Source organism: Morus notabilis, unplaced genomic scaffold (genome assembly GCF_000414095.1).
Source record: "Morus notabilis unplaced genomic scaffold, ASM41409v2 Scaffold329, whole genome shotgun sequence".
NCBI classification, from domain to species: Eukaryota; Viridiplantae; Streptophyta; class Magnoliopsida; order Rosales; family Moraceae; genus Morus; species Morus notabilis.
Window position 1 is genome coordinate 644,134 of NW_010358084.1, and position 26,197 is coordinate 670,330.

The 26,197-nt window shown below is 39.9% G+C and overlaps 3 protein-coding genes across 3 annotated transcripts; 1 reads left to right on the forward strand and 2 right to left on the reverse strand.

The window, feature by feature from the left end:
- The first annotated feature begins 684 nt into the window (after positions 1 to 684).
- Positions 685 to 4,959, forward strand: LOC21409910 (CRM-domain containing factor CFM3A, chloroplastic/mitochondrial). The gene is made up of 9 exons (XM_010091754.2): positions 685 to 1,620; positions 1,979 to 2,459; positions 2,545 to 2,675; positions 2,934 to 3,284; positions 3,390 to 3,546; positions 3,622 to 3,914; positions 4,007 to 4,066; positions 4,189 to 4,278; positions 4,526 to 4,959. The coding sequence occupies exons 1-9, from the start codon at positions 688 to 690 to the stop codon at positions 4,607 to 4,609; spliced, it is 2,580 nt and encodes an 859-aa protein (XP_010090056.1). The 5' UTR covers positions 685 to 687; the 3' UTR covers positions 4,610 to 4,959.
- On the reverse strand, positions 4,928 to 13,434 carry LOC21409911 (putative uncharacterized protein YDL057W). The gene is made up of 7 exons (XM_010091755.2): positions 13,261 to 13,434; positions 12,856 to 12,974; positions 12,261 to 12,343; positions 11,747 to 11,868; positions 11,254 to 11,418; positions 5,587 to 5,680; positions 4,928 to 5,409 (listed from the first exon to the last, which is right to left on the reverse strand). The coding sequence occupies exons 1-7, from the start codon at positions 13,424 to 13,426 to the stop codon at positions 5,208 to 5,210; spliced, it is 951 nt and encodes a 316-aa protein (XP_010090057.2). The 5' UTR covers positions 13,427 to 13,434; the 3' UTR covers positions 4,928 to 5,207.
- A 3,726-nt stretch (positions 13,435 to 17,160) lies between these two features.
- Positions 17,161 to 25,963, reverse strand: LOC21409914 (putative uncharacterized protein YDL057W). Its single transcript, XM_024161408.1, has 7 exons — positions 25,838 to 25,963; positions 25,437 to 25,555; positions 24,850 to 24,932; positions 24,331 to 24,452; positions 18,000 to 18,164; positions 17,827 to 17,920; positions 17,161 to 17,646 (listed from the first exon to the last, which is right to left on the reverse strand). The coding sequence occupies exons 1-7, from the start codon at positions 25,860 to 25,862 to the stop codon at positions 17,445 to 17,447; spliced, it is 810 nt and encodes a 269-aa protein (XP_024017176.1). The 5' UTR covers positions 25,863 to 25,963; the 3' UTR covers positions 17,161 to 17,444.
- Between the last annotated feature and the right edge of the window lie 234 nt (positions 25,964 to 26,197).

Genomic DNA, 26,197 nt, shown 5'->3' on the forward strand with positions numbered 1-26,197 from the left:
TCCATGGGAAAACGTAGCATTGACTGTAGTAACTATTTTGAGATAACAAAAACTAATCTGCATACTTATTTTATTAGAAAAAAGGCCTCAAATTTGGTTGTTATATCATAATTAGGCCCAGCTCATTTGTGAAGTGATAAACAGGGTTGGCAATTTGGCATTCTTACCCTACATGTAACCACCCTACTAGACGAGGGCAATGGATGGTATGGGGGTTAGTATTAGCCCCTGAGTTGGGTCGGGACGGGTAAGAGCTACCCCAGCCCAACATACTGAAGTGATAATGCGGGTGTCAATTTAGTTGGGATGTTCCGATCTACTTCTGGAGGATTCCGATGCCAGTTATTCACCGACTCTTGTGCTATCCCTATAGATAGGTTCAAAGTTCAAAGGGTAATCATGATAAATACCACTTAAAAATATATTAGTCTGAATTTTTACCCTTTACTCTTAAATATAACCTTTTTAGTTAGATAATTAAATTAACAAGAACGTATTTATCAAGAATAAAAAATAAAGTGCAGACTCACGTACTATTCTCCCATTTTTCAAGTTCCTCTTCTTCAAACCATGTCCTATATCATGGGCATGGGCTTGTACTTCTAGTTCCACATAGCTGGGCCCAATAACATCGCCAGTGATCTGCTTTAGCCTTTAAGCAATGCAAGGATTTGTAGCATCATTGCCATGGCGCTCTCACTGTTTTCACTAAACCCATCTACTTTTCCTTCTTCATCTTCATCTCATTCACTCCACTTTCTTCTTCTCCAGCGCCAAACCCACTTCTCAAAAACTTCCAAACCTCTCAAATTCAGAATCTCTTCCTCTCAGAGGGTCGTCCAAGTTGCCTCAGAGCAGCAACCGCAACGAGTCAAATTAGCTCTCGAGACCACGAAGCAGACGAAGAAGAAGAGGAAGCCCAAGCCGAGCTTTTTCGAGCAAATTCAGGAAAAATGGTCCGCGAAAATCGGCTCCACGAGAGAGAAATTCCCATGGCAAGAGGAATCTTCACAGGACGAACAAGAAGGAGATAACGAAGAAGAAGAGAGAGAAACGGAGATTGATGTGAAAGAATCGGCGAGTGACTCGGTGAGTTTCGGTGGAAAAAATGGTGTCGTTTCCGCTCCTTGGGCTCATGGGACAAAACCCTTTAAACCCCATGTTGTTTCTGAACCTGAAACCCTGGAAAAGAGCGATAATGGTGATTTTCAGAGGGAATTTGATGTGGGACGTGATGAAATTTCGGAGGAAGAAAGTGAGATTTCGAATAATGTGATGAATGGTTTTTCTTTGGATGATGTTGAAGAAAGTTCTGATTATAAGTCTAATGACTTGCCGTGGAAGAAGGCGGGGAAAGCGGAATCAAGGGAAGGCGAAAAAGCGGCGGCGAAGAGGAGGAGCAACACGGCAATGGCGGAGAAGACGCTGCCTGAGCACGAGCTGAAGAGGCTGAGGAATGTTTCTCTGAGGATGCTGGAGAGGAGAAAGGTTGGAGCAAGAGGTATAACACAGGCATTGGTGGATAGCATTCATGAGAAGTGGAAGTTGGATGAAGTAGTCAAGTTGAAGTTTGAAGAGCCTCTTTCACTTAACATGAGAAGGACCCATGAGATTTTAGAGGTTAGTTTTGGGTCAATGGTTGCTTTGTGATTTGTTGTTTTAGTTGTAGAAATGTGTTGTTGAGAAGTATTCACATATTTGATCAAGTTAGAAGATATATTTATGTTGGTTATAATAGAAACTTGTGGGAAAAAAAAAATTGAAAGTTTAGGTTTGGCACTTCTTTTGGGTAGATTGCCTCCCCAGGTTAGTTATAGTGGCCATGCTTTTTATTTTGGTTTTCAGTTTTCATTGAATTTGGTTATCAACTAATGCTTAGGGAGTACTATCAAGAAAAAAGAAGGCCTCTATGTGACATATTGTGTAGTTAGTATGAAAGCATAGGACCTTATATAGCTTATTATTTGTTGTATGTCAGAGTAAAACTGGAGGTTTAGTTATATGGAGATCAGGCAGTTCAGTGGTCTTATACAGGGGAATGACATACAATCTTCTTTGCGTACAATCATATACCAAGGAAAATCAATCTGATTCCATGAAGTTGCCAGCCTTAGAAGATGGCAAAAGTGATATTGTGCATGATAAACAAGTGAAGGTTTCAATAAGAACTATGGAGTCATCTACTCCCATTTCTGTAAAGAAAGTGAAGGGTCTATCTGAAGGAGAAACCATGCAGTTGAATGATCTAAACCAGTTATTAGATGAGCTAGGTCCACGTTTTACCGATTGGTTAGGGCGTGAGCCATTACCTGTTGATGCTGACTTGCTGCCCCCAGTGGTTCCTGACTATAGAACTCCATTCAGAATTTTACCTTATGGGGTAAAACGCTGTGTCGGAAACAAGGAGATGACAAAACTTCGTCGAACTGCTAGAATGATACCTCCACATTTTGCTCTAGGTACAAAACACTTATTGCACGCGATTGCACTTACAGTTCCTAATCACATCTTATTAATTATTTTGAATATTCTAACCTGTGATAGGGAGGAACCGAGAATTGCAAGGTCTGGCCAAGGCTATGGTGAGGCTGTGGGAAAAGAGTGCCATTGCAAAGATAGCCATTAAACGTGGAGTACAGAACACATGTAATGAGAGGATGGCAGAGGAACTCAAGGTGAGGAATACAATCAGTACTCCTAGAAAACTCGAACATGTTTCTTAAGCGGATTTCTTCTATACGAATTTTTTATTTTTCACGAAACAAGACTTTCAGTCCTGGAAGCTGGTGCTTCTGTCTAATATCTTACTACTATAACCATAGCTATTAATTTGAAGACTTGTAACAATGGATCATGACTTATTTATATGACAATTGCATTCTGAATACTTCTGTCTGTTGGTTCTTTTTACTTATGACTGTTGTTTGTCTCAGAGGTTAACTGGGGGGACACTGCTTTCTAGAAACAAGGATTTTATCATCTTTTACAGGGGTAACGACTTCATGCCACCTGTTGTGGTGGGGTCTTTAAAAGAGAGGAGAAAATTAAGAGACCTCCAACAAGACGAGGAAGAAAAAGTTAGACAGATGGCCCCAGCTTTCATTCAGTCAAAAAGCCAAGCTTGTATTAATCAGTTGGTTGCTGGAACTCTTGCCGAAACCATGGCGGCAACTGCTCGCTGGGGAAACCAACAAAGCCCTGTAGATGTTGAGATGATGATGAAAGATTCAACTTTGGCAAGGCATGCATCCATAATCAGACATCTGGAGAGAAAACTAGCTCTTGTAAGTTGTAATTGCTGTCTACTATTTTAGAAAATTCGGGAATACCGGAGGATTTCTTTATTAATTTTTTGTTTTGGCCATTTTTCTAAACCTGGGTGGTCTTAGGCAAAAGGAAACCTCACAAAGGCTGAGAAAGCTCTAGCAAAGGTGCAGGAAAACATGGATCCATCAGATCTCCCAAATGACTTGGAAACCATAACTGATGAGGAGAGATTTTTGTTTCGTAAGATTGGTCTGAGCATGGAACCGTTCTTGCTTCTGGGTAAGATTAACCACTATGATTCTTAACTCAATTGTTTTCAGGAACTACTCAAACGGTTGGGTGATTTTATCTCAGGAAGACGAGGACTTTACAGTGGTACCATAGAGAACATGCACTTGCACTGGAAATATAGAGAGTTGGTAAAAATCATTGTGAGAGGAAAGAGTTTCGAGCATGTAAAGCAAATTGCAATTTCTTTGGAAGCGGAGAGTGGCGGGGTGCTAGTATCTATAGACAAAACTATCAAAGGCTACGCAATTCTTGTCTATCGTGGGAAGAACTACCAAAGCCCACTTAAAATAAGACCTCAAAATTTATTGACAAGAAGGCAGGCATTGGCTCGGTCAGTTGAACTGCAGAGGCGTGAGGTGAGAATATAACTAAAGCATTGCACGCTTATATATAAACAAATATTCTTTTTGTTCATAATTCCAATCTGATGGCTTACCTATCTTGCCAGGCATTGCAGCATCATATCGCAGAATTACAGGAGAGAATTGGGTTGCTAAAGTCTGAACTGGTATGATATCTTATTGCTTGACAAGAATCTAATGATGAGGCGATATTGATCATTCTACTTTGTGGCATTGTTGTCTGAGTAATTTATAGTCAATAACTTATACTTTATGTTCTTAAATCCAGGACGAATCGAGAAATGGGAAGATTGTTGATAATGAAGGGACGCCACACTTAACAATGGAGGCTTCCTCATCCAATGATGAGGCGGCAGAGGTAAACAATCCACAGATGTTATGTTTCTCTCTTAATTAAACCCAAGTGTTTTGTTATGTCCAAATGACAAATTTTGGCACTTATCTTTATCATTTTGAGAATACAACATAGATATTAAGCATTTATACTGCCCTTTTTAGAGAGACGTGAAAAATACCAAATTCTAAGATTGAGCTGACAATGCTAGGCAAGTTATCTTCTTTTTTTTTTTCCTCATGATTTTATTTTGTTTTATTTTGTGAACCAGGGTGACAGTGAAGAGGAATATCCTCAGATATATGACAGTGAAGATGGGGTCAATGAACATGAGGACCTTAAACAAGTTCAGTAATTTTCGCCACCCGGTGAAACATTGCAAATAGGCTTTGCAAAAAGCTATGGCTCTTTGCTGCCACGCCAATGTGAAGGCTTCAGCATAAAAGTGAGCGCTGATGAACGGAACTCTTGAATGAGAGTCAATGATGGAAATCATTAATCCACAGTTAACTGACTCCAACTATGCCATGAACGCTTGGACTAGCCGGAATCCCAAGGGACGATGTTTTTATTGAGCATTGTCCATGTTAGTTTTCGCGTTATGTAAATTGGAGAATGTAGAACAGTTGTAAATTAATTGCTGTTCTCTGTAAGTGATGAGTATAAAAACAAATTTCAGTAACATACGGTGTTTATTGTTAACAACAGCAAGGTCTTTTCCGTTTAAGCTTTCATGTGAAAATTCACAGCCGAGTACATAGAAGGCATATGAAGAGAGTCAAACTCGTTTAATAATCGTTTATTATACAAATAGGTTTGCGTTGTAGAGTTGTAAACTCTTCCATTCAAATCTAACGCATGTCATCCCAGAAAGATTGGGGTCAGGAATACATTAAATAGATCATAACGTTCATCATGCCTTTTTAATTATTCTCAGCAAAGGGGGGCAATACCTAAATAGAAGCAGCCTTGTCCTGCTCCAAGGTTTCCTTTATGAACCCCACAGCGATTGAAGCCAACTCAGCTAGATGTGCAGTGTAACGATGATCGGCTCCTTCGACAATGCGTAGTTTGTGATTTGGTATTATCTTGGCAAACTCAAACGCGTCTTCAACAGGGATGATCTCATCAGCCGATCCGTGGATTGTTAACACCCTGCATTTTGCATTGTAAGGAAAGAAATGGTTGATGAGAAACACGAATGATATAAACTCAGTATTTACTATTTAGTACAAAATGTGACCATGCTTTTCTCTCAATCTTTCTTGACTATAGTAAAATGCTAAAAATTGTCAAAGTAACATCAAGAAAATGCAAGGGAAAAACCGAAACCTGCACTCTTTGTCGATCGCAAGACAAGCCGCATGCATATCAGTATTTAGACGTTCAGTCATACTTTCCTCGGTCACACGGTAACTGACATTCTCTATAGAAAACATGATATTCATAAGGGATAGGGAAAATTGTTAGGATTCTAGTGGTTTAGTAGGAAATTAGCAACGAAATGAAGGAAACAACCAGAAGAAAGGTCTGGCTCCTGTTATTGATATTGGAAATTTACTAAGAATTGAAAGACGGAAGGGAATTCGAGGACCCCTCCAAACCTCCTATAAACTCAATGGTTCACAATACAATTCTCGATGCCCTTCTCTCTATTTCCTTTTCCTATTTATTCTACCCTCCCCCCATAACAGACTCTCGATCATAACAGACTCTCGGAATCCTCACATAACCGAATCATATTATCGTAACAAACTTCCCTCTAGCCCTTCCAAGTCAAATCCCAGAACTACCCTCGCTCATTCCTACCGAATTCCTTCCATGGACCTGACCATCCTTCTTCCTCCTCCTAGCATACACAAACTTAAGGGGTGGAGGCCTAACATTACCCCTTCCTGAAGTGCAACCTTGTCCCCAAGGTTGAAAGCCGGAAATTGCTCTGTGATCGTGGCCAGTGGTTCCCAAGTAGCATCCCACACTAGTAAGCCCGCCCATTGCACTAACATCTCGGGCACCTGACGACCTCCAACATTGATGGTGCGAGAATCCAAGACTGCAGCGGGTTGTACAAGGAGCTCCAACTTGTCTGTCAACTGCGCCGGCAGGGGCTGCCCTTGATTAGGATGTCCGTGGAAAGCCTTCAGCTGGGACACATGGAATATCAAATGTATCTTGGTAGTAGCCGGCAAGTCAAGGTGGTAAGCGACCTGCCCTACGCGCTTGAGGACTAGAAATGGCCTATAAGAGCGGGGACTAAGCTTCTCATTGACCTTCCGAGCTAAAGATTTCATAAAGTACGGGCGAAGTTTCAATAGCACCAAATCACCAGGTGCGAATTGGACCTCCCTACGGTGTTTGTCCGCAAACTTCTTCATGCGGTGCTGAGCCAACAGAAGGTGGTGCTTGAGTGTGTCCAACATTTGGTTGCGCTGCTGGAGCGGAACCTCAACCGCATTGACTGTTGTCGAACCATCTACGAAGCGGTATAGGGCAGGGGGGTCACGGCCATACACTACTTGAAAAGGGGAGCGTTTAATGGAGGCATTATACGTCGTGTTGAACCAATACTCTGCCCATGGTAAGAAAGAGAGCCATTGCCGCAGCTTGTTGCACGCAAAACAACGAAGATATGTTTCCAAACAACGGTTGGTGACTTCCGTTTGGCCATCCGTTTGAGGGTGGTACGCGGTGCTTGGCTGCAATTTAGTTCCCTGCAACTTAAACAATTCCCGCCAGAAAAGATTCATGAAAACATAGTCACGATCACCTACAGTGGAGCAGGGAAACCCATGTAAACGCACTATGTCTCGGATGAACAGGGCGGCAACCTGTGTAGCTAAATAAGGATGTGCCAAAGGGCAAAAATGTGCGTACTTGGAAAGTCTATCCACTACCACAAAAACGGTATCCATTCCTCTGGATTTGGGAAGACTGTCGATGAAGTCCATAGAAAGGTATTCCCAAATCTGGTGCGGGATGGGCAACAGCTGCAATAACCCAGTGGGTGACAAGGCTTCTGTTTTGGCGTGCTGACAGGTGGAACAACGGGAGACATAGTCCTTGATACTCTTTTTCATCCCCTTCCAAAAGAAAATCGCTGAAACCCGCTTATAGGTCCGCAGGAACCCGGAATGGCCGCCTATAACAGATTCATGAAAATCGTGTAGGATGCGTGAAATCCAAGTAGAGGTCGGCGGTAGCACAACACGGCCCCGAAAGAAAAGTAAGTCCTGGTGGATGTCATAGCCTTCTCTAAGCGGTTGGCCATGGAGGGCTCGCGAAATGGTATCCATGCACTCGGAATCTACGCGCTACTCCTTTATGAGCCCTGCGGAGTCAATCTGGTGAGGGATAGAGACGGCCGAAAACGTGGCAGAAATTTCGTTCCCCCGCCGCGACAATGCATCCGCCACTTTGTTGGAAGCCCCTTGTTTGTATTGCACTTCGAAGTCATAACCCAACAACTTAACGATTAGCCGGAGGTGCTCCGGTGGCAAGACTCGTTGATCCAACAAATGCCACAAACTTTGCTGGTCCGATCGAACCACAAAGTGCCTGCCCAAGAGATAGTGGCGCCACTTCTGTACTGCGAGCACTATGGCGAGAAGCTTGCGTTCATACACTGATGTTAACCGCGAACAAGCCGACAACACCCCCGGACGCGTCCGTTTCGAGGACAAATGACTTGGTGAATTCCGGCATGGCTAGCACTGGCAATTCCGTCATTGCCTTCTTCAGTTGGAGGAAGGCCATTTCTGCTGGGTCCGACCAATGAAATGTCCCCTTCTTAAGTCACTCAGTAAGAGGCCGAGCTATGGACCCATACTCCCGCATGAATCGCTTGTCGTAGCCGGTAAAGCCCAGGAATCCACGAAGTTCGCGAATGTTCCGCGGAGATGGCCATGACAGCATTGCCTCGACTTTGGAGGGATCAGCGGAAGCACCCCCTGCTGAAATCACATGGCCAAGGTATTCAACATGTTCTCGACCAAAAGTGCACTTTTTATAGTTGGCGACTAACTTCTCATGTTGTAACACTACCAGCACTTGTCGCAAATGTACATAATGTGCCTCCCATGATTGGCTGTACACGAGAATATCATCAAAAAATACCAAAACAAATTTACGGAGATAAGGGCGAAATACCGAATTCATCAAAGATTGGAACGTGGCGGGAGCGTTGGTCAATCCAAAGGGCGTTCAGAATGTTGTTTTCTTAGCGTCACTCTCTCGAACCCTGATTTGGTGATAGCCCGCAGTTAAGGCCAGCTTCAAAAACATCGTGGCCTCGTGTAGCTCATCCAATAGTTCGTCAATGACGGGGATCAGAAATTTGTCAGGCACCGTCAACTGATTCAATGCCCGGTAGTCAACGCAGAACCGCCAAACTCCCGTCCTTTTTCTTAACTAACAGCACTGGGCTGGAATAAGGACTGCAACTAGGTCTAATAATACCCGAGACCAGCATGTCCGAGACCTGCCTTTTTATTTCTGCCTTCTGTATTTGAGGGTACCTGTATGGCCTAATGTTCAGGGAAGAAGCACCCTCCCGCAGAATGATCCTGTGGTCTCTTGCCCGGTGTGGGGGCAACCCTTGAGGTGTGTCAAAAACCTTGAATTCGCGGATGAGGTTCTCACATTCGGCGTTTAAGGGAAAGGTTGCTGACTCTGGTGTTCCTGCCTCCACCGAGCAGAGCTCAAGCAATACTCCCATCTCCCCTGGGCTCCACGAGCGAGTCAAGGAACGAAAGCTAACTGGGTAGCAGCTTAAGGAAGGGTCCCTAGTCCAACTGATCCATTCCCCATCCTTCTGGAACTTCATAGTGAACTTCGCCCAATCTGCCCGCACCTCAGCCAACGTCTTGAGCCATGTAACCCCCAACACGAGGTCAGCACTTCCCAGTTCAAATGGGAAAAAATCCTCGACGACCCACTGTCCTTGGATGAGCACTCGCACCCCTCTACAGATCCCAGTCTGATGGAAGCTCATCCCATTCCCCACCTGGATTTTGTGCTGAACTGATGCATCTGGGGGAATCGCAAGGTCCTATACCAGACAGTCTGAAATGAAACTGTGGGACGCCCCACTGTCCACCGGCACGATGACTCCCCGTTCGCCGATCGAACCCCTTAGCTTCATAGTCTTCGCAGTTGCAAACCCCCGAATCGAGTTCAGCAACAAGGCGGCAATTTCCTCCACCGCCTCTTCCTCCCCTTCTGTCGTCGCCTCCACTTCCTCCCGATGAACCTCCTCTCGTCCAGAATCCTCTTCGGCGACGAGCAGCACCTGTAACTATCGGAGTTTGCAACGGTGCCCTGGACTGAATTTTTCATCACACTTGAAACACAGCCCACACGCACGTTTCTGTTGGACCTCTTCAAATGAAAGCCATCGAAAAGCTGGATCGCCGCCAACCGCCTGGTTGGCCGACCCTATCGGTGGATCTCGGTTTCTTGGCGCTGGGTTGACTTCTCGTTGTGTTTGGGATCGAAGAGAGCTCTCAGTGGGTTCAGAGTAGTTAGGGTAACCATTATAACCCAGTTTTCCTCCATAATCCAAACGGGTGCCCCGACCCGCCCGAGCCCTCCGGATCCGGTTCACCGCTTCCAGCCTGTTTTCCACCTGTTGGGCCAAGTCCATGGCCTCTATCAGATTACTGGACCGATGCATCTTAACCTCTGCCCGAATGTCATCCCTTAGTCCATTAAGGAAAGCACTCCTAAACACCTTCTCGGGAATTTCCTGCAGGGTCACCGCCAACGTCTCGAACTCTTCCCGGTACTCTGCCACCCGGCCACCTTACCGGAGTGCCATCAGCTTCTTCGTTGGGTCCCTTTCGCGCGATCCGCTGAAGCGGTGGAGGATGGCCTCCCGCAAGTCCCGCCAATCCACAAACGGTTCTTGAGCGTCCAGCCACTGGTACCACCCCAAGGCTTTTCCCTCCATGCAAACGAACGCCGCCAATACCTTGTCGTCCTCGTCAACATCGTTTATAGCGAAGTAGCGTTCGGCCCTAAACAACCATCCATGAGGATCTTCTCCGTGAAACAATGGCAATTCCAATTTCTTTCCCCTGTGTTCGCCCCGTGCTCGCGGTCTCGCCGGTGATCTGTAGCGGGGAGGTCCGTCCCTTCCTCTGGCCGGTTCCTGCCGCGAGGGACTGAACCTTCCTCGAGCTGGTCGTCCCTGATCCCTCCCTGGCGGAGTCTGGCCATCCCGTGCTCGCCTCGGGGGTGAGAGGTCTTCCCCGGGTCGGTGTGGCGGTGGTGGGTGAGGGCGTGCCGCCTCATCAAGAACTCTTCCAACCTCGTGATCGTTCCCTGGATCCCTTCGATCTTGGATCCCATCGTGGCCATATTTCCCTGGATCTCCCCCATTCTCGTTCCCAGAGATTCAACCTCCCCCTGCAAACTTGGCACCAACTCCATGCTGTCTCCGATCTCCTGCAGAGAGTCCTGAAAGCTGTTCAACCTTCTTTCCACGGAAGCCACTCGGTCCTGCCTGGTTCGCCATGGATCGTATTTCTCTGATACCAGATTGTTAGGATTCTAGTGGGTTAGTAGGAAATTAGCAACGAAATGAAGGAAACAACCAGAAGAAAGGTCTGGCTCCTGTTATTGATATTGGAAATTTACTAAGAATTGAAAGACGGAGGGGAATTCGAGGACCCCTCCAAACCTCCTACAGACTCAATGGTTCACCATACAATTCTCGATGCCCCTCTCTCTATTTCCCTTTCCTATTTATTCTACCCTCCCCCCATATCAGACTCTCGGGATCCCCACATAACCGAATCATACTATCGTAACAAACTTCCCTCCAGCCCCTCCAAGTCAAATCCCGGAACTACCCTCGCTCATGCCTACCGAATTCCTTCCCTGGACCTGACCATCCTTCTTCCTCCTCCTAGCACACACAAACTTAAGGGGTGGAGGCCTAACAAAAACAAGCATTCAGATAAAAGATAAGTACACTATTGAAGAAATTAGCGACGTTACCCTTCCTATCTTTGACGTCAAAATAACCTTTCTCCTTTAGTCTTTCCATGAAATCTTCTCCCATGCGTTCCGCAATGCCGCTCTTCAGATCGTAACGCCCAGATACATTGACAACCGTATGGACATCATGATATCTAGAAGCATATAGGAGAACCACATCGCCTCCTACAATTGGAGATTTAGGTGACATGCTCTTTTAAGACATAAAATCTATGCAGTAATCGCAACAAATCTTTCTTTGAAACAGCCAAGACTCGCTTGGCCTTTGATCAAGCACTATCCCTACCAAAATGATTACTTTTCAAAAAGTTATTTGGATATGCTTTTACGCTATATGTTACAGTAAAGCTTAAGCATTTAATATGCAGGGGAAGTAATGCATATTTGAGATTCAGATTTTGAAAGCAAACCTTTACTATGTCCAAGAATTCCACTTATTACGTGGTTTGCGCCGGAGAAATGCATATTTGAGATTCAGATTTTGAAAGCAAACCTTTACTATGTCCAAGAATTCCACTTATTACGTGGTTTGCGCCGGAGAAGTGCTCGATTACAGCATGTAAATCATCAGCCTCTTTCTTATAGTTTCCATACTCAAATGTACCTTCACTTTCCCTGCAAGGCAAAGATAGCACAACCAATGAACATTGATTTAAATAACACGAAATTAAGCCAAGTAAAAGGCTTCTCATACTTCGGAAAAAAAAAAAAAAAACACTTTACTTCTTGGACCACTGCTTTGACTCGAAATATTACATGTAGTGGTGACTGGTGAGTTACAAGTACTTATAGGCACCACGTTTAAGGTAATTCTATGCATCAATTAAGAACTATTTGATATTTAAATGTACTAGAAACAAAACATCCTTAGGAAATGTTTCAAAACCTTCTTCCATGGCAGTAAAAGTAAGACGACGATTACTTGCTCCTAGTTATATAGCCAGTCACTCAAACTTGCAATTACATCACGTCTGCTAAAACAAAAAATTGTTAAACCAGAACCTTACCCGTTTCCAGAAAAGTCGAAACAGAAGGCACTGATTCCTTCTTTTTCCAATGCAACAGCCACATTGATCATTATTCTATGTTCCTGTAGTGAAACAAAAAAAAAGAAAAAGAAAAGAGTTCTAAAACTTCTCCACAATAAATTCAATTAAGCAATTCGTTTTTTCATGAGACATGAGGAGTGCTTGATCATTGATTAATAAATGAATGTCTACATACTCAACAAACTTTACATCTCAATTACATTCCTTGACAAATAGAAATATCCAAAATAAGTTCTTGATAAGGAATTCTACAGAAAATTAGACAACCGTACTAATCTAAAGTCCCATATTGGGGTTTGCACATATGTATTTTCTGCCTAATTTTACTTATATTAGGGGGACGCCGATTTTGGGGATTAGCTTAGAAAGAAAAAGACGGAGTTTGAGAGGTGTGAGGTTCTCTCATAGCCTGCTTCATCATAGTGAAATTCTGCAGCAACTAAAGTTAATGTAGCTCTCGTATTAAGGGTGAACCATGCTACTTTCATTAATTAAGGATTAGAGCTTTAATCCGAGAAACAAAAATAGCCATTCATAAATCAGAAACGCTAACCTTAGTCGCTTGAAAACCATGGCATAAGATAACAATCTCCACAGATCCAGTGTCGTGCAATAAGCCCACAAGTTTTTCACCATATTTGTTTGGTACTATCAATCTCTTTTGCTGAACCACTAGAGAAAGTAATTCACAGAGCAGTTAACAATCTGAGACAAATTCTAATTGAATCAGACGTGTGTGTGTGTGTATGTAAACACACAATGAGTAAAGGATTAAGGAACACTCGAAAGAACATATCAAGAGTGCCCACCTATCAAGCTATAACATTTTGGAAGAATCTGCAACTGAAACTAAACATTTTCATCGTTACTTGAAAAACCCATATCAGATTAGAGTAAGAGAGAAATCCACGCAACAGAGAATTACTACTTAATCAGATATGCTTTCATCTTTACTTACCTGGGTTCTCTGCAACCTGCGCCATCCTCAAGGATTTCCTGGGACTGTGTTTGGCTGGTGAGTGAAAGTTCACCTGGTGGAGAGAAAATCTAGGTGAAGGGGGGAACTTTTTGGAAATCAGTGAAGAGGAAAACAAGGAATGAAAATTATAAACTTGGGCTCCCATTCCGTGCAATTTAATTGAAACAACAAAATTGATTCCTTTTTGTCACCTTTATGAGTCATAACTTTTATTTTTTATTCTTAATTTATAATTTTTTAATTAAATAATTACATTAATTAAAAATATTTATTAAAAATAATAAATAAAAGTTTAGACTCATATACTCTTAAAAATAAATTCTTCATTTTTTTTTATTTTGCGTTTTATTTATTGAGAAAATTTCATTTTGGTACCCTATATTATATCGAAGTTTGAGTTTGGTACCATTTATTTTTAAAAATTTCATACTAGTACCTCAATCTTTTAGAAAAAAAAAATTTAATACCTCAAAACTATTTTTTAAGATACAAAAAGATAAAATTATCCTTATTATAAAAATTCATCTATTGAACAGAATTTTGAAGAAAAAAGATTATAAAAATTGTTATACCTGTAAAGCATAATTCTTTTTATCTCTTCAAAATCCTTTTTTAATCATTTTTACTTCAAAATTCTAATAAACAGAGGAATTTTTACAATAAGGGTAATTTTATCTTTTTATATCTTAAAAAATAGTTCTAAGATACCAAAAAAAAAAAAATTTTAAAAATCAAGATACCAACATAAAATCATAAAAAATAAATAATACTAAACTCAAATTTTGTTGTAACCAATTTTGATGCTACAAGATTATCACCAGTTATCTTTTTTTATAAAAAAAAAAAAATTAAGAAAATTTTAGGTATGGATTTGAATTTATACTTCTCATTCTTAATTAATACTTTTTTATTAATATAATTATTTAACTAAAAAAATTATTATTCAAGAATAAATAGTAAAAATCATAATCTTTACACTGTCTCTTTTTTATTTTTCAACAAATATAGTTTTATTTGATGTCCACTGTACCGGAGAGTAATATACTAGATTATCATCAATAATCCACCAAATTATTTTAACCTTTTCAACAAATTCGCTGGTTTTCGACACAATCGCCAACGTTGGTATTCCATGAATAATCCCATTAGTTAACACCGGTAATCTGCCATATTATTTTATTTATTTCAACAAATAATGCAGGTATTTACCGGTGTCCATCGATAGAGTAATTTGGTACATTAACACCACTAATCTACCAAAATAATTTCAAAATCACCAAATTATAAAAAATGACAATAAAAGATTAACATCAATAAAATATTAAAAGAAAAGTTACGCAAAAAAATTGAGACCCAACATTAAAAATTTCTACACTTTATGTTTCTCCATCTTCACGTCAATCAAGCAACAAAATAAAGAAAAATTAGAATCAACTAAATACGTTCCTTTTTCTTTTTCCTTCTAGAATTGGTTGGACATAATTTTTCATGACCAATATTGAGCAGCCAAATTTAATTCCCTACTGGGTAAACATTTTCAAGCTCGAAAAATAATAAGGAAAAAACATAGAAATAGAACCAAAAATCGATTGGAAATACATAATCGGTGAGTTAATAGCCAACTAAATCAAAGTAAGAGCCTCTCGATCACCTGATTGGGTGATCACGCGAGGATGGATATGCAATTTCTTGGGCTCACATCATGCCCACCCCAGTCCTTTTTTTTTTCCTAATCCATGTTCACCGTGTTATGAAAAATAAACAATAGATCCGCATTTGATAGAGTTATGAAATAACTATTCCAGTGTTGATAGTGATATTTTAGTCCCATATCTTTTAATTTTGATTTATTAGTTTTTATATATTTATTTTTTTGACAGTTTTAGTTATTGACATTAAAATTAACAAACAATTTCTAAAATTTAACAATAATAATCGTGGTAAGAAAGAAAGAGGTACATTATATGTAAAAATTTCCCTTTATTATTATTAAAACATGTTGAGAACTCTTAACATTTTGCATATATTGTAATTGTTTATGTAAAATTTTCAATTCTTAACTGATGGACACGATTATCTTTCTCAATTTTAGTGTCAAAAACTAAAAGTTCAAGGACTAATATGCTTAGATTAAAAATTTAATGATTAAAATGTTATTATGCTCAAAGTTATGGGTGTATTTGTGCCAATGACTCTAAAAAGGATATTTGGATACGGAAAAAACAAAAAAGAAAAAGGAAGTGACTACTTTTGACGAGTTAACACCGGAGAACATATCATCATTTTTTTTTTAATTTCATTTTGTTTGATATTAAAAACTATCTTAGATATATTGAAGTTCAAATTTATCTATTATCACAATTACTTTGGTATGAAAAATTCAAATATTTTTAAACAAATTTATACCGTTTTGGATTTTTTTTTTCTTTGGAAAAGTTTAAGTACTTAATATAAAATAATTCCAAAACTTGTAAAGCAATGATTTTTATTCTAAAAATGACCCACGCAAATATGTAATTTAAATAAAAAATAGAAATTGAATGTAATTACTACGTGCTTGTAATATTATTTATAAAAAAATATTAACGTCACTCTTTTTATCACTCTCTTTATTACTTTCTACATTTACTATTATTTATTTATTTATCTATTTTTTTGAAAATACTAGTATTTCTCAAGAAGAGCGAACTTCTTCTTGAACCTTTCTTGGAATGCCCAACAATCTTTTGTGTTGAGGTTGTTGACTGTCAATATCTTTTTCCTTGTCTGCCCGCGTCAAGTAGTTGTTCTTGTTAGAAAAAAAAAATAGATTGAAAACTCTTTTAGAGTATTATTTTGAGGCTCGATTTTAGCCCGAACCCATTTCATGTTAGTGGCGGTTCAATTTGAAATTGTGTTCTCTACTATGAAGAGATCGAACTGATATATTTATATGCTTAAAATGGTGAACAAATGAATGAGAAATTAATTCTTAAAGTGCTCCAGTAAAATTGAGAAAACCGAAGAAAAGAGTTCTAAAAAATTGAAAAAAAGTAAAAAAGCTCTTTGTTCGATGTTGGAAAAAGACAAAGTCATTATCTCCTTTGAGCCTTATAAAAGGAACCCACACTCCTCACTTAACACACCAAAATTTTAGAGTCTACTTCTCCTTTCAAAAATTCTTCGCTCTCCTATCCTGTCTTTCAGTTATAAGAAAACCGTGTGACACACAATTTTAAGTATTTTCAGTTTAAAATTTTCTTTAAACAGTCCACAGATGTTATGTTTCTCTCTTTATTAAACCCAAGTGTTTTGTTATGTCTAAATGACAAATTTTGGCACTTATCTTTATCACTTTGAGAATACAACATAGATATTAAGCATTTATATTGCCCTTTTCAGAGAGACATGAAAAATACCAAATTCTAAGATTGAGCAGACAATGCTAGGCAAGTTATCTTCATTTTTTTTTTCCTCATCATTTTATTTTGTTTTATTTTGTGAACCAGGGTGACAGTGAAGAGGAATATCCTCAGATATATGATAGTAAAGATGGGGGCCAATGAACATGAGGAGCTTAAACAAGTTCAGTAATTTTCGCCACCCGGTGAAACATTGCAAATAGGCTTTGCAAAAAGCTATGGCTCTTTGCTGCCACGCCAATGTGAAGGCTTCAGCATAAAAGTGAGCGCTGATGAACGGAACTCTTGAATGAGAGTCAATGATGGAGATCATTAATCCACAGTTAACTGACTCCAACGATGCCATGAACGCTTGGACTAGCCGGAATCCCAAGGGACGATGTTTTTATTGAGCATTGTCCATGTTAGTTTTCGGGTTATGTATATTGGAGAATGTAAAACAGTTGTAAATTAATTGCTGTTCTCTGTAAGTGATGAGTATAAAAACAAATTTCAGTAACATACGGTGTTTATTGTTAACAACAGCAAGGTCTTTTCTGTTTAAGCTTTCATGTGAAAATTCACAGCCAAGTACATAGAAGGCATATGAAGAGAGTCAAACTCGTTTAATAATCGTTTATTATACAAATAGGTTTGCATTGTAGAGTTGTAAACTCTTCCATTCAAATCTGACGCATGTCATCCCAGAAAGATTGGGGTCAGGAATACATTAAATAGATCATAATGTTCATTTTGATTATTCTCAGCAGAGGGGGGCAATACCTAACTAGAAGCTGCCTTGTCCTGCTCCAAGGTTTCCTTTATGAACCCCACAGCTATTGAAGCCAACTCAGCTAGATGTGCAGTGTAACCATGATCGGCTCCTTCGACAATGCGCAGTTTGTGATTTGGTATTATCTTGGCAAACTCAAACGCGTCTTCAACAGGGATGATATCGTCTGCCGATCCATGGATCGTTAACACCCTGCATTTTGCATTGTAAGGAAAGAAAAAGCAGTCGATGAGAAACGCGAATGATATAAACTTAGTATTTACTATTTAGTACAAAATGTGACCCAGCTTTTCTCTCAATCTTTCTTGACTATAGTAAAATGCTAAAAATTGTCAAAGTAACATCAAGAAAATGCAAGGGAAAAACCGAAACCTGCACTCTTTGTCGATCGCAAGACAAGCCGCATGCATATCAGTATTTAGACGTTCAATCATACTTTCCTCGGTCACACGGTAACTGACATTCACTATAAGAAACATGATATTCAGAAAGGATGGGGAAAACAAGTATTCAGAAAACACTATTGAAGAAATTAGCGACCTTACATTTCCTATCTTCGACGTCAAAATAACCTTTCTCCTTTAGTCTTTCCATGAAATCTTCTCCCATGCGTTCCGCAATGCCACTCTTCATATTGTAACGCCCAGATACATTGACAACCGTACGGACATCATGATATCTAGAAGCATATAGGAGAACCACATCGCCTCCTGCAATTAGAGATTTAGGTGACATGCTCTTTTAAGACATAAAATCTGTGCAGTTATCGCAACAAATCTTTCATTGAAACAGCCAAGACTCGCTTGGCCTTTGATCAAGCACTATCCCTACCAAAATGATTACTTTTCAAAAAGTTATTTGGATATGCTTTTACGCTATATGTTACAGTAAAGCTTAAGCATTTAATATGCAGGGGAAGTAATGCATATTTGAGATTCAGATTTTGAAAGCAAACTTTTAGTATTTTAGCCTATTTTCCTATTCTTTTCTCTTTTATTTCTTTTTCATTATGTTATAACAAACTGTTGGTTATTTTCTTTGCTGAGCTGTACAGCTCCTTATGCGTGATGTAAAGCCTTCCCAGGCTATATAAGCTCTGTACCTCTGATTGCTTTTATTAATGAAGATGAGAATGAATCATTTTCTTTCTATTCTCTCCTTTTTGTAATATGGTATCAGAGCGATACCCTTTCGCTGCTTCTTCTTCATTTCTGAGCCATGGCCCGTAGAGGTCAGAATCCCAACAATAATGCCAACCGATTTCAGGCACTAACCCCTCCTTCTTCTACTACTACGTCCGCTCTTGACCCTTCTTCCATGGATAATATCCACAGTCCACTTTTCCACCACAATGGCGATCATCCCGGTTTGGCTCTTGTTTCTCATATTCTCACCGGTCCCAACTACAACACATGGAGCTGAGCTATGCATATGGCTCTTAATGCCAAAAATAAGCTTGGATTTGTTGACGGTACCCTTTTGCAGCCTCACACAGAGGATCCTTCTGCAAGTGTCTGGTCTAGATGTAACAGTATGGTTACATCTTGGCTGCTCAACGTTGTTTCCAAGGAGATCGCTGATAGTCTCCTCTATCTTGATAGTGTTCATGCCGTTTGGTTAGATCTACACGATCGGTTTCATCAGAGCAACACGCCTAGGATTTTTCAGATCAAGCAGTAGCTGCACGGCCTGACTCAAGGTTCCCTTGACGTCAGCACTTACTATACTCGGTTGAAAATCCTTTGGGATGAGCTCAAGAATTTTCAGCCAATTCCCATTTGTCAATGTGGCGGTATGAAGGCGTGGATGGATTATCAACAACAAGAGTATGTGATGCAGTTCTTGATGGGTCTTAAAGACTCTTATGCTAGCACGCGAGGCCAGATCTTGATGCTTGATCCATTGCCCTCTGTTTTGAAAGTGTTCAATCTGGTTGTTCAAGAAGAGCGGCAACGATCGATCTAACTGGTGTCTTCTGTCCCAGCTGACTCGTTGGCCTTCAGCGCCTCTTCTGCTCCACCCATCCTACCCACTCCGGCGGCTCCCTTTGCGATGGCTTCCTTTTCCCAGAACAAGCCTAAGCGAGACCGCCCGATTTGTTCGCATTGTGGTCTCACAGGGCATTCTGTGCATCGCTGCTATAGGCTCCACGGTTACCCACCAGGTTACAAGCCCAGGCCCAAATTACAGGCCCAACAGAGCTCTCTTCAATCCATCCCTAACCCTACACATCCTCTCCAACCGACTAGATTTCCTCCATCTTCTCCCACAGCTGCTACTACAGCTTTCTCGCCACCGACAGGACAGTTCTCACCGACTGGGCAGCTCTCTTCCGCCGTCACGGCTCTCTCACCGACCGGACAACTGTCTTCTGATCAAGTTCAGCAGCTCCTTGCGTACCTCAGCACACAGCTCCAACATCAAAGCATTGCACCGCCTGAGTCTCAACCAGTGACGGGTTCCTCTGTTTCCCAACTCAGTGGTAATATCTCTTTCGCCCTTTCTTTCTCTCATCCTTCCATTCCATCTGATGCTTGGATTATTGATACCGGTGCTACACATCATGTGTGTCACAATCTTTCCCTGTTTTCTCATTCTACACCTATCGCAAACACCACAGTCACTCTTCCGAATGGTTACACTTCTGAAATTACTCGCGTCGGTTCTGTGAAATTGTCTGACACCTTGAGCTTGAATAATGTGCTATATGTTCCCATGTTTACTTTCAATCTTCTGAGCATTAGTGCGCTTACTCTTAGTCATACTTGCAGTGTTAATTTTCTCCTAAATTCATGTGTGATTCAGGACCTCACTTTGGACTTGATGATTGGGAAGGGTAGCAGACAAAACAACCTCTACTTTCTAGACCTAGGGAATGAATATTGTAGTTCTGTTTTTTCTAATTCAGAGATGTCAAAGGGTGATATTTGGCATTTTCGCCTTGGTCATCCGTCTTATATAAAACTTCAACTTCTACATAATGAATTATGCATTCCCAATTCCACATCTCATTTAGCTTCCCACTGTAAAGTTTGTCATATGGCTAGACAAAAACGATTGCCTTTTATCTCACATAATAACATGTCTGCTCATCCTTTTGATTTGGTTCACATTGATATTTGGGGTCCATTTCATGTTCAAACACCAGCTGGCCATCGATATTTTCTCACTATTGTAGATGACTACACACAGCCACTTGGGTGTATTTTTTACATACCAAATCTGATGTTCTTACTGTATTTCTTAATTTTTTCACATTCATTTCTACTCAATATAACACTACAATCAAATCAGTTCATTCGGACAATGCCCTTGAATTAGTTTTTCAAGATTTTTTTTGCTCAAAAGGTGTCCTTCCTTACCACTCATGTGTTGACACTCCTGAACAAAATTCGGTTGTTGAGCGTAAACACCAACACATACTCAACGTGGCACGCGCTTTACATTTTCAATCAGGTGCTCTTCTTTGTTACTGGGGTGATTGTGTGTTGTCTACCGTTTATTTGATTAACTGCACTCCTTCTCCATTATTGTCAAATAAAACTCCATTTGAGATGTTAAATAAATAAATAAAACCTGGCTACAAACACCTTCGCACATTTAGATGCTTATGCTATGCTTTCACCTAGGGCCGGCAATATGAGTCACGACACGACTCAAAAACGACACGAATTTTGCGGGTTAGGGTTGAGAAAAAAGAGATTCGGATCAGAATTTAGTCGACCTGAAATTGACACGAAAAACACGGGTCAATTTCGGGTTGGACCCGCCTAACCTGAACACGACACGAAACTTGTAAAAAACTAAAAAATACATATTTTTCATTTCATATTTTAAATTTTATTATGAACTTGTGATATCATGATAGTTATATTCAAAAACTTATACTATTATTTGCTTAATTTCAATGGATGTTATTGTAATTTAGTGTGTTATGAATTTTAAATTATTTTTAATATGTAAAAAAGTAAATAAAAGTATACAATTTTCGTGTTAATTTTGGATTCACGGGTCAATTTTGTGTCACGAGTCATTTTCGGGTCGTGTCATGTCAACTCGTAAAGTGGTCATGTCGTGTTCGTGTTGCGGTTTTTAAAAAACTTCGTGTCACGGGTCATGTTCAGGTTGACTGTAAATTTAAAAAAAAAAACGATTAAAACACTACACGAACACGACACGTGATACGAATTGCCATCCCTACTTCCACCTTGTCCAGACATCGTACAAAGTTTACTCCTCGTGCTAGAGCCTTGTGTTCCTTGGTTATCCTCTTGGCTATAAAGGTTACAAATTGCTTGATTTGAAAAATAATTCAATTTCCATTTCTAGGAATGTTGTCTTTCATGAGACTTTTTTTCCTTTTGCTAATTTTGTCACTTCACACAATGTTTTGTCACTTCACACAATGTCCTTGATCTGTTTAGTGATCGTGTTCTTCCTATCCCTCTTTCCCCACCATTGGGGACCTCTCCTAGCACGTCTCGATCCATTCTTTCCTCTAGTTCCGAGTCTATTCCATCACTACCTTATGTTCCTTCTTCTTCCCGACCCCTTCGTGTCATCAAGAAGCCAGCATATTTATCTGACTACCATTGCTACTCATCCCGCCACATTTCCTCCAAAACCACTCTATATCCAATTTCTTCCTGCTTGAGTTATCACAAGCTTTCTCAACCATACCGTATTTTTGTCCTTGCCATCAACTCCCAAACTGAACCCACATCTTTCAGCCAAGCCATTGAGTCTCAGGTATGGCGTGATGCAATGACTCTTGAGTTGCAGGCTTTGGAAAGCAATGGCTTTTGGTCCATTTGTTCTCTTCCTCTTGGCAAACATCCGGTTGGCTGCAAATGGGTATATAAAGTGAAACATCTAAGGCCGGCAATATGAGTCACGACACGACTCAAAAACGACACGAATTTTGCGAGTTAGGGTTGAGAAAAAAGAAGTTCGGGTCAAAATTAGGTCGATATGAAATTGACACGAAAAAAAAGATCCATTTTGGGTTAGACCCGCATAACCCGAACACGACCCGAAACTCGTAAAAAACTAAAAAATACATATATTTTTCATTACATATTTTAAATTTTATTATGAACTTGTGATATCATGATAGTTATACTTAAAATCTTATACTATTATTTACTTAATTTCAATGGATGTTATTGTAATTTAGTGTTATGAATTTTAAGTTATTTCTAATATGTAAACAACTAAATAAAAGTATACAATTTTCGTGTCAATTTCATATTCACAGGTCAATTTCGTGTCACGAGTTATTTTCGGGTCGTGTCGTGTCAACTCGTAAAGTGATCGTGCCGTGCTCGTGTTGCGGTTTTTAAAAAATTTCGTGTCACGGGTCGTGTTCAGGTTGACTGCAAATTTTAAAAAAATGATCAAAACACGACACGAACACGACACATGACACTAATTGCCACCCCTAGAAACATTGTGCTGATGGGGCAGTGGAAAGGCACAAAGCTCGTCTTGTCGCTAAGGGTTTTACACAACAAGAAGGTATTGATTATTTTGACACTTTTTCCCCTGTTGCAAAACTAGTTACTGTTAAAGTTTTGCTTTCATTAGATGCAATTTATGGCTAGTCACTCACTCAACTTGACGTGACAAATGCATTTCTTCATGGTGATCTTGTTGAGGAAGTTTACATGAGCCTTCCCCCTGGCTATACTTGTCGTGAGGGGGAGCATTTGCCCTCTAATGTCGTATGCAGGCTCCACAAATCTATTTATAGTTTAAAGCAAGCTTCACAACAGTGGTTTCAAAAATTTTCTAGTGCACTGCTGTCCGAAGGTTTCGTTCAATCACCTAGTGACCACACTTTATTTACGAAACATCGTGGTGCTTCCTTTTTGGCTCTTTTGGTCTATGTTGATGATCTTATCATTGCTAGCAATGATCCCGTCACTGTGGACACTTTAAAAGGTGTTCTTAACAACAGGTTCAAAATGAAGGATTTGGGTCCTCTTCGATATTTCCTTGGCTTGGAAGTGACTAGATCAGCCACTGGCATTTTAATTTGCCAGCGAAAGTACGCCTTGGAATTGCTCTCAAACACAGGTTTTTTGGGTTGCAAACCAACCACTGTACCTATGGATCCAAACTTAAAATTATCGCAAGATGATGGTGATTTGATTGAAGATCCAACAAGTTACAGGAGGCTCATTGGTAAGTTGTTGTACCTTACCATTACTCGTCCAGACTTGAGCTACTCAGTCAATCGTCTCAGCCAGTTTCTAGCGGCTCCTCGCACACCACATTTCCATGTTGTTTTTCGCATTTTGCAATACATTAAACGGACACTAGGGCAAGGTCTTTTCTTTCCAACTAACTCTACGATTCAGCTTAAAGCCTTTGCCGACTCTGATTAGGCTTCATGTCCTGACACTCGTCGCTCCATTTACAGATTTTGTGTGTTCCTTGGGTCTTCTCTCATCTCTTGGAAATCCAAGAAACAACCAATTGTCTTAAGATCTTCTGCTGAAGCTGAGTACCGCTCCATGGCCAACACTACTTGTGAGATCACTTGGCTTCTTTCTCTTCTTAGTGATTTGAAGGTCCCTCATCATAATCCTGCTGTCCTTTACTGTGACAATCAAGCAACTCTCCATATTGCAGCAAATTCAGTCTATCATGAGCGCACCAAGCACATCGAAATTGACTGCCATATTGATCGAGAGAAAATCCAAGCTGGGTTATTGAAAACCTTACACGTTACAACACAAAATTAGATGCGTGACTTTGTGCGTGATGTAAAGCCTTCCCAGGCTATATAAGCTCTGTACCTCTGATTGCTTTTATTAATGAAGATGAGAATGAATCATTTTCTTTCTATTCTCTCCTTTTTGTGCTACAAACCTTTACTATGTCCAAGAATTCCACTTATTACGTGGTTTGCGCCGGAGAAGTGCTCGATTACAGCATGTAAATCATCAGCCTCTTTCTTATAGTTTCCACACTCAAATGTACCTTCACTTTCCCTGCAAGGCAAAGATAGCACAACCAATGAACGTTGATTTGAATAACACGAAATTAAGCCAAGTAAAAGGCTTCTCATACTTCAGAAAAAAAAAAACGCTTTTACTTCTTGGACCACCTCCCTGCTTTGACTCGAAATATTACATGTAGTAGTGACTGGTGAGTTACTACAAGTACTTAAAGGCACCACGTTTAAGGTAATTCTATGCATCAATTAAGAACTATTTGATATTTAATTGCACTAGAAACAAAACATCCTTAGGAAATGTTTCAAAACCTTCTTCCAAGGCAGTAAAAGTAAGACGACGATTATTTGCTCCTAGTTATATAGCCAGTCACTCAAAACTTGCAATTACATCACGTATGCTACAACAAAAAATTGCTAAACCAGAACCTTACCCGTTTCCAGAAAAGTCCAAACGGAAGGCACTGATTCCTTCTTTTTCCAATGCACCAGCCACATTGGTCATTATTCTATATTCCTGTAGTGAAAAAAAAAAAAAAAGAGTTCTAAAACTTCTCCACAATAAATTCAATTAAGCAATTCGTTTTTTCATGAGACATGAGGAGTGCTTGATCAATTGATTAATAAATGAATGTCTACATACTCAACAAACTTTACATCTCAATTACATTCATTTACAAATAGAAATATCAAAAATAAGTTCTTGATAAGGAATTCTACAGAAATTTAGACAACCATACTAATCTAAAGCCCCATATTGGGGTTTGCACATATGTATTTTCTGCCTAATTTTACTTATATTAGGGGGACGCCGATTTTGGGGATTAGCTTAGAAAGAAAAAGACGGAGTTTGAGAGGTGTGAGGTTCTCTCATAGCCTGCTTCATCATAGTGAAATTCTGCAGCAACTAAAGTTAATGTAGCTCTCGTATTAAGGGTGAATTATGCTACTTTCATTAATTAAGGATTAGAGCTTTAATCCAAGCAACAAAAATAGACATTCATAAATCAGGAACGCTAACCTTAGTTGCTTGAAAACCATGGCATAAGATAACAATCTCCACAGATCCAGTGTCGTGCAATAAGCCCACAAGTTTTTCACCATATTTGTTTGGTATTATCAATCTCTTTTGCTGAACCACTAGAGAAAGTAATTCACAGAGCAGTTAACAATCTGAAACAAATTCTAATTGAATCAGACGTGTGTGTGTGTGTGTATGTAAACACACAATGAGTAAAGGATTAAGGAACACTCGAAAGAACATATCAAGAGTGCCCACCTATCAAGCTATAACATTTTGGAAGAATCTGCAACTGAAACTAAACATTTTCATCATTACTTGAAAAACCCATATCAGATTAGAGAAAGAGAGAAATCGACGCAAATTACTACTTAATCAGATATGCTTTCATCTTTACTTACCTGGGTTCTCTGCAGCCTGCGCCATCCTCAAGGATTTCCTGGGACTGTGTTTGCCTGGTGAGTGAAAGTTCACCTGGTGGAGAGAAAATCTAGGTGAAGGGGGAAACTTTTTGGAGATCAGTGGAGGAAAACAAGGAATGAAAATTATAAACTTGGCTCACATTCCGTAGGCAATTTAATAAGGAAAATAATAGAAAATAGGCTAATATGAAAAGTTTAAGAAAGTATATAGGTTAATTTTTAGTTATAAAAATTAATAGGTCATAACTTGTTAAGTTATGGTTCATAACTAGATAAGTTATGAATAAATTTGTCAAGTTATGGTTTATAGTCAGACAAGTTATGAATAATTATGGACAA